This window comes from Tupaia chinensis, unplaced genomic scaffold (assembly GCF_000334495.1).
Source record: "Tupaia chinensis unplaced genomic scaffold, TupChi_1.0 Scaffold147500_2, whole genome shotgun sequence".
Taxonomy (NCBI): Eukaryota; Metazoa; Chordata; class Mammalia; order Scandentia; family Tupaiidae; genus Tupaia; species Tupaia belangeri.
This window is the reverse complement of record NW_006207352.1, coordinates 940937-949179: the sequence shown is the minus strand read 5'-3', so window position 1 is coordinate 949179 and position 8243 is coordinate 940937. Positions and strand designations below refer to the sequence as shown.

General features: G+C 61.2%; 1 protein-coding gene across 1 annotated transcript in view; it reads right to left on the bottom strand.

Moving 5' to 3' along the window:
* Window positions 1-8243, bottom strand: part of RAB7A (RAB7A, member RAS oncogene family) — a 19189-nt gene that overhangs the window by 3394 nt on the left and 7552 nt on the right. The window contains exons 3-4 of the mRNA XM_006169816.3: window positions 3086-3304; window positions 2487-2615 (exon numbers count right to left, since the gene is read on the bottom strand). Coding sequence (XP_006169878.1) covers window positions 2487-2615; window positions 3086-3304 — 348 coding nt within the window. The remainder of the gene's footprint in view (window positions 1-2486; window positions 2616-3085; window positions 3305-8243) is intronic.

Sequence of the window (8243 nt, the reverse complement as noted above, 5' to 3'; positions counted from 1 at the left end):
CGCAGAGGACAGTCAGCTTAGGCAGCACTGACAGGCTTGGCCGGCCTCACTGAGCCGGCCGGCCTCACTGAGCCGCCCGGCCAGGCCGCAGCCTGGAGGCCCTGGCCACGAGCAGGCGCTCTGCAGGTCCCGTGCTGCCTGCACTGACCTCGCTCGGTCTTTTCTCACTCCTGGAGACGCCCAGCTGACTTCACGAGCAGAACTGCTCAGCCCGCACCCCACCGGCTCCCACCCGCCTTTCCGGACCAACGGCCTTTGCTCTAATACTCCCTTTCCTTTCCCGCCGGTTACAGGGCACGGGCACTCACCAGAGACAGAGAGGAGGGGCAAGTGGGGGCGGCCACGCCGCAACCCTTTCTCAGAGTTCTCAGGATTCTGGGAACGCACGCACATGCCTGGCATGTTTCTAAGCCGCCAGGTTTGGGACGTGAACCTTGTGGTTGGCCCTGTGGGACCCCGTGCCTTCAGCTGCACGCCACAGGCTGGCTGGGTCGACCTCCCTTTTCACCTAGAGGTCTGGGAGGGCCCGAGCTCCCCAGGGCTGCAGGCCGGTACAGGCAGCTGGGCTGGAGGACACAGCCATGCCACGCAGGGTCAGCTGGAGCCAGGATTCCAGCTGAGCGGCACGTCTCCAAGTGCTGCCTCCGCTCAGTGCTGAGAACAGACGGCCAGGGCGCGTCAGCTCCAAGTCGTCACAAGTCCTCGGGGCCAGCCTCAGTGGCACATGCCAGCTGACACTGGCAACGTGGGAGGCTGAGCCACAGAAGTCTGGGGGCTGGGTGGGCTGATGGTGCCTGTAATCCAGGCTGCTCGGGGGGGCTGACATGGCAAGACCCTGTCTAAAGGAAGCTACTGGGGCCAGCAGCTGGTGTGGCAATTAAGGTGCTGGACTCCCGCATGGCCGACCACAAATTCCAGACCTGGCAGATGCTTTCTTACCTTATCTAATCACACTAAAACATAAATAAATGATTATTAAACAAAAAAATAAGGTTAGTATATAAAAAGTTCTCTAGGAGAAATGACCCGTAAATCCTAGGTGAGGGGCCTGTCCTGCCTGCCGGGAGTGGCGACACCGCATCTCAGAGCTGGCAGGTCCGTCTCAGCCCTGGTCCTGGGGCCAGAGAGGCAAGTCCCAGACACGGACCGCAGTGCCAGTGCGACTGCCAGGTACGGGACCTCTGAGCCCATGTCTCCCCCTGGCACCTGCGTTGCTATTCCCGACCACAGGGAAGGCCCGGACAGTGCGAAGAGTCGCTCTCCTTGAACGCGGCCCTCACACCTCTTGGCACTGAGGCTGAGAACCCCTTGTCCAAGGTTGGAGTGGCCCTGCAAGGCAGGTGTACCAGCCCACAGGGAGGGCTCAGAGCTAGGACTGCATCGGGGTCACCCAGTCGCACCCTCAAGGCCCGGTCCAAGGCTGCGGCCCGCATCTGCACCTGCGCCCGTGCCAGCAGGCCGTGAGGCCGGGGCAGCGACCTACCTGCTTCAGCGCGTTCCGGGCGATGGTCTGGAAGGCCTGGGAGGGCCCGGGCTCCCCGGGGCTGCAGGCCGGTACAGGCAGCTGGGCTGGAGGACACAGCCATGCGACGCGGGGTCAGCTGGAGCCAGGATTCCAGCTGAGCGGCACGTCTCCAAGTGCTGCCTCCGCTCAGTGCTGAGAACAGACGGCCAGGGCGCGTCAGCTCCAAGTCGTCACAAGTCCTCGGGGCCAGCCTCAGTGGCACATGCCAGCTGACACTGGCAACGTGGGAGGCTGAGCCACAGAAGTCTGGGGGCTGGGTGGGCTGATGGTGCCTGTAATCCAGGCTGCTCGGGGGGGCTGACATGGCAAGACCCTGTCTAAAGGAAGCTACTGGGGCCAGCAGCTGGTGTGGCAATTAAGGTGCTGGACTCCCGCATGGCCGACCACAAATTCCAGACCTGGCAGATGCTTTCTTACCTTATCTAATCACACTAAAACATAAATAAATGATTATTAAACAAAAAAATAAGGTTAGTATATAAAAAGTTCTCTAGGAGAAATGACCCGTAAATCCTAGGTGAGGGGCCTGTCCTGCCTGCCGGGAGTGGCGACACCGCATCTCAGAGCTGGCAGGTCCGTCTCAGCCCTGGTCCTGGGGCCAGAGAGGCAAGTCCCAGACACGGACCGCAGTGCCAGTGCGACTGCCAGGTACGGGACCTCTGAGCCCATGTCTCCCCCTGGCACCTGCGTTGCTATTCCCGACCACAGGGAAGGCCCGGACAGTGCGAAGAGTCGCTCTCCTTGAACGCGGCCCTCACACCTCTTGGCACTGAGGCTGAGAACCCCTTGTCCAAGGTTGGAGTGGCCCTGCAAGGCAGGTGTACCAGCCCACAGGGAGGGCTCAGAGCTAGGACTGCATCGGGGTCACCCAGTCGCACCCTCAAGGCCCGGTCCAAGGCTGCGGCCCGCATCTGCACCTGCGCCCGTGCCAGCAGGCCGTGAGGCCGGGGCAGCGACCTACCTGCTTCAGCGCGTTCCGGGCGATGGTCTGGAAGGCCTGTTCCACGTTGATGGCCTCCTTAGCGCTTGTCTCGAAGTAGGGGATGTTGTTCTTGCTGTAGCACCAGGCCTGCGCCCGTTTCGTGGCCACCTGCGGAGGACGCAGCCAGGAGTGCACGCCAGACACGCCCGGGAGCCCTGCCTGGCCTACACGGTGGCACAGCAAGCCTGTAGACCCTGAAGCCCCTGCCAGCCCACAGGGTGCTACCAGGACTCTGACCCAGACCAAGAGGCTTCTCCTGGGACCTCAGACTCCCACGGGGTGCCCAGAACCCTGCAGCCGCCCCCGCACACACCTCTTCCCCACCACCACAGCCCATCCCAGCCAACAGACTGGACCAAGTCCCTCAGGCAGGAGAGAAAGAGACGCCAGTGGCCGGAGGTGAGCCGTGGTGACAGCACACGGTGACCCGGAAGCTCCCAGAGCTCCACCCCCACGGGCAGACGCAGACCCCGAGGCCCACGAGGGCCCTATGGCGACACTCGCACCCCGGGGTCAGAGCCACGCTGAGCCCTCCAGGACGGCGCCCACCCATGCGACCCACGACCTAGAGCACTTACTTGTCTGTTCTCAAGGTCGATCTTGTTCCCCAACACGACAAAGGGGAAGTTTTCAGGGTCCCGGGGACTGGCCTGGATGAGAAACTCGTCCCTCCAGCTGTCGAGGGTCTTGAAGGTGTTGGGCGCGGTCACGTCGAACACCAGCACACAGCAGTCGGCGCCTCTGTAGAAGGCCACGCCAAGAGACTGGAAGCGCTCCTGCCCGGCTGTGTCCCAGATCTGTGGGAGAGCAGTCGTCCTGGGGCGCAGGCTGAGCACCGTGCGAAGGGTGCAAGCCGGGGCCACCCCGACAGTCCGGGGCACACCCGAGTGTGTCTGGGCTGCGGCAGCCCCTGAAGAGCTGGCCCAGGGCGGGGCCGCAGGAGCAGGTATGCGTGAGAGGTGAGCGGGGAGACCAAGAGCTGCCAACGCCGGGGCTTGGGGGAATGGAGGGCGTGGAGGACAGTGCTCGCTCACTGAAGTCTTCACTGAAACCAACGCATCTTGCTGTAGGTAGAATCTGCCTAGAAACGAAAGGACCTCTCGCCCTATACTCAATTAGAAACAACAGCGACCGAGGCGAACACGCTCCTGACCAGCTTGGAGACCACCGCACGGCCGTGCGCAGGCTGGCTCTCCTCGCTGCCCTAGAAACCAGATGGTCCAGAAGATGGCGTAGAAATGCATCCGGGAAGCAACAAGCTCGAATCAGAGCCAGTTACCCACCTTCCTGGGCAGGGGGACTAGGTGGGGCCCTGCCAGAGCGTGCGTGCCATCACGCTGGGCACAGACAGGACCTGGGGGAACAGCCCACCCACATGTGGGGCTGGGCCAGGGTACAGGGGACGGACGACAGGACAGGCCACGCAATAAGGTAAGTGGAAAGAAACAGCTACTCCTTTAACAGGAAAATAGAAAAAAATGTTTAAAACAGAACTTAAATCTAGGCTTGGACAAACTGAGTTTGTTTTCCCCATTAGGGAAGTAACACTTATTACGCAAACGCTTGAAAATAAGCCAAAGCCAAGAATAAAGGTGCTCTGTGCCCTCCCCAGGGTGCCCGAACCCCGGGCTGGGCCTGCCCTGTGGTGCAGTGATCAAGGAAGCTGGACGCCACATGGCTGAGTCAACAGTTCAAATCTCAGCCCCACAGCTTGAAAACACACTGGGGGGAGGGAACACCGGCAGTTAGAGTAATGACTGTGGCTGGACTCCCACGTAGTCGACCCGGTTCGAGTCTCAGACCCGTGTGTGTGTCCAAGATCCCGAGAGGAGAATGGAGGAGAAGAGAGTGCGGTGTGGCCATCCCCCCCGGGGGGTGATTTCTCGCTTTCTATCTCTTTCTGGCGAGCGCACACGTCCTATGGCAAAAATCTCTCCAAAAGAAAACCACACTGGTCACGTGTGCACAGGGTAGGAAGATGGAGGAAGAGGGGTTGGGCGTGGCCCCGCCCCACGGGAATGCTCCCTCCCTCTCCGTTTCTCTGAGCACCCATGAACTCTACAGATTAAGGGGGGGTAGCCACGTGACCCAGCAGCTCCACCCCCGAGCATATGGGGGTTTTCAAAGTTCACGAGGAACATGGATCATGGGGAGGACTGCGTGGATTTCAAGACATTTCACACAAGGAAACTCGAACTTCATTCCTCACTTTCTGAAGCCCTCGCACATCTCCAAGGGAGATGAGAGCACGCGTCAGAGATCTCTGTGCCCAGGCCACTGCAGCACAACTCGGAGGGCCACAGGATAATCTGCTGCATGAGGACGGAGCACTGAGGACTGACAGCCCGCTCCCCATGGTGAACCCAGTGACGTTAGGTGAGGACATTAAGCCAAAAGCCAGACACGCTCACTCACAGAGGGTCTCCGAGCTGCCCTCAGGGACTGTCGCGGGGCCTGCGCAGCAGTGGGCAGGGCAGGGGGGACAGGCACAGCCCGCCAGTCGGGGTCCCAGAGCATGCAGGGCAGCTGCAGTAGCCCCCATCCGTGGTTCCCGCTGCGACCCACCACACCCTAGCCAGCCCAGCTGGCAGGGACACGCGAGACTGGCTGATCGGGGAGGTCCCTGCCCCAGTGACCCTGGGCCCTCCCACGCGTGGCCTCGGCACACCCAATGTGCACACGCCGGTTGTCCTCTGGGCACTGTGCGTGGTTCCCAGGCTCTATCCCTCTGGTACACGGACACCTGCACCCTCCCTACGCCTGAGGATTCAGAACCCCTCCAGAATCACCAGCTCCTCCCCGACGGGGCCGTGCTTACTGGAGCTGGACCCCAAGGTCAGACATGGGCCCGTGCGGGTCTCACAACCTCACAGGCGCCTGAAGGCCGCTTACTGCAGTGCGTGGTGCCACCATACGAGGTCAGGTGTGGGACTTCTCACTTGTGGCATCACACTGGGGCTCAGCAAGTTTCCGACTTGGGAGGTTTTGGACTTTGGAATTTCTGATTAGGGACGCCCAACACTAACCATAAGGCCACAAAGGCTTGAGGGCCTCCTGTCTCTGCCTCTGGAAACCAGAGGCCCTCACCCTGTCTAGATCCCACCTGCCCTGTGGTCCGCCTCTGGTCTGACCCTAGGAGCACAGCCCAGCCGTCCCAGCGAGTGTGGGGGTCCGTCACCAAGGGGCTCCAGCAGGCACTGCACTGCCCTCAGCCCACAGGGCGGCAGACCCCAGCTCCGCAGAGGAGCTCCCCCGGCCCTGCCCAGGTTTCCAGCGTCTGGCACAAGCAGAGCCTCGGTGGGCCGAGGTGCCGACATCCTGCCGGGATCGGCTGGCGTCGACCTCACGTCGTCCCCTTCAGTCCCCACGGCCCGTCAGGTGTCAGGGCCGGACCTCCTGCACATGGCCCCACGCCCGCCGGTGCCTTCAGCCGTGCTGTGCCCACGGGGTGCCCGGCCAGCCCACCTCGCTGCTAATGCTCTCTCCCTTCAAGCTCCACGCGCCCCACACCCTCCCCGTGGCAGCCCCTCCCTTGATGGTTTCTATTCCTTTTTAAAAACATCTCTAGTCATTGTGAGCCTGCCTTGGGCACGGTTTCCTCATGTGCTTATGAGCTCGCCTTCCTTCCAGACCCGTGTCTCCCTGCCGGATCCCACAGGTGACAGGGATTCATGTCAAATTTCTCTTTTAAGTAGTTTTTATAGGTTGTGTGGTGGTTAAAATGCTGGATCCCACATAGCTGACTGCACAGTTCAAGTCCAGGACCCAGCAGACAAAAAACTCATCAGTGGGACCAGCGTAAGACGATTACGTTACCGGACTCCCATACGCAATTGCGGTTTGAGTCCCAGGCCCTGTGGCTTCAAACTCAGGCCAGATGTGTGTGTGTGCATGGCCCAAATCCAAAGAGAACGTAGGAGGAGAGACAGCGGTGTGGCCATCCCACCTAGGGGGTGATTTTTTGCTTTCTGTCTCTGGCTAACACACACCCTATAGCAAAAATCTCTTAAAAAAAAAAGATAGTAAGAAAAAAACACCCAGTGACCGGCACGTGGCATAGCAGTTATGTTGCTGGACTCCCACGCGGAGGTTCAAGTCCCACACCTCGTGTCTAAAACTCACGCCAGGTGCCTGTGTGTGAGTGCCCAAGAACCTGGGAGAGAAATGGAGACAGGGCCGTGGCGTGGCTATCCCCCGGAGGGTGATTTCTCACTTTCCCTCTCACCGTGTCTGCTTCTGGTGAGCACACACCCCAGAAGGAGGAAAACACCGAGCACGTGCATGTGTGCCCCAAATGCAGAGGACACTGGAGAAGGAGTGAGGTACCTGCCAGGGGAGACGGCTCTCTCTTCCCCCCTCCCTCAGTGAGTGCGCGTGCACACGAGGGTGGGGAGATGGCGCCCCAACAACAGCTCGATGCCACAACCATCCATAGCCCTGGGCCAGCCCTGGGGCCCCAGTGCACTCAAGGAGACCTCTGGACCCGATGTGGAACCTTCCCAAGAAGGAGGCCCTCCCAGATCGTGGCCTGTCACTGCGGTGCCACAACCTGGCTGGGTCAAGTTCTTCATGACAAAGACTTCGGCAATGCACAAAACGTGGACCGTGGGACCGAGGCACCCTGGAGGCAGGGCCCGCTCTCATGTCCTTCACAGGGCCCCGGAGCGCACGGGGAGGCGCGTCCTCGGTCCCAGCCCCTCTGGCCTGCACGACCTAGATCGCTCCCTGTCCTCACAGCCGAGCCCAGACTTGTCACTGGCCTCAGTCCCCGCTCTGGCCCTGTAACCTACAGAGCCGGAGATGCCTTTTCTCGCGTGCATGCTTTACCCGGCTCTGCTTTCTGGGAGAGCGCAGAGACAAGCACCCCAAGGCTGTCCTGCCTCAGCCAGCCCAGACCACGGGTGCTTACACAGCGGGCGTACAGGTAAGCACGAGACAGGGACCCAGCGCCCCGCTGCGTGGGCCCAGCTGCCCGCCAGGTCGCAGTCCAGCCTTCAAGCTTGGCCTCAAACATCTGTCCCTAAAGAGTTCCAGGTGTGTGGGGTCCCTTTCTAGACTGAGAGCCAAGTCCTCCCTGTCTGCAGGAGCAGTTGGCAGCCCCAGGGCTGCACGTGAGCTCCTGCCTCTCACCTGCACCTCTCAGGAGCTCCGCTCTGCCAGGTAAGGTGACAGCGGATCTGGCCCCAGGGGAGGTTTTAACACCATAGAGCGAACAGCTGCACACGTGGGACAGGTGTGGAGTGACCAAGGGCCTTGCGTGATGCAGAGCTGTGCAGGACAGGCCCATGAAGCCAGCGAGAGGCAGAGGTGAACCACAGACAGCTTCCTGTGCATCCTCCGCACCGCCAAACACACACGAGTGTCCTGGCTGGTGCTCTCCAGCAGGCAGCTGCACACCAGGGCCTCCCGCCACGCTCCAGCCAAAACTGGACCCAGCTGTGGTGGTGACAGTCTGCCCACACGGACGGCGAGCACCCTGTGGCTGCACAGCTGGGGATGCCACTGGGGACCTCAAGGTAGGCCAGTGTAGAGCAAGGCACCCCAAGGTGAAATGCGACCCTGCGCGGCTGACCCCGTGGGAGGTTCTGGATCCACATCTGGAGACCCCTCGGGGCACATGCACACCTATGAGGGGGGGCAGGCTGTGGCTCCGATACCCGGGGGGGGGGGGGGCCGCCTAGCTCTCTCTCTGGCTTATGAAATAAACTTAGGGGACAAAAAGAAGAGGAAAGGGCT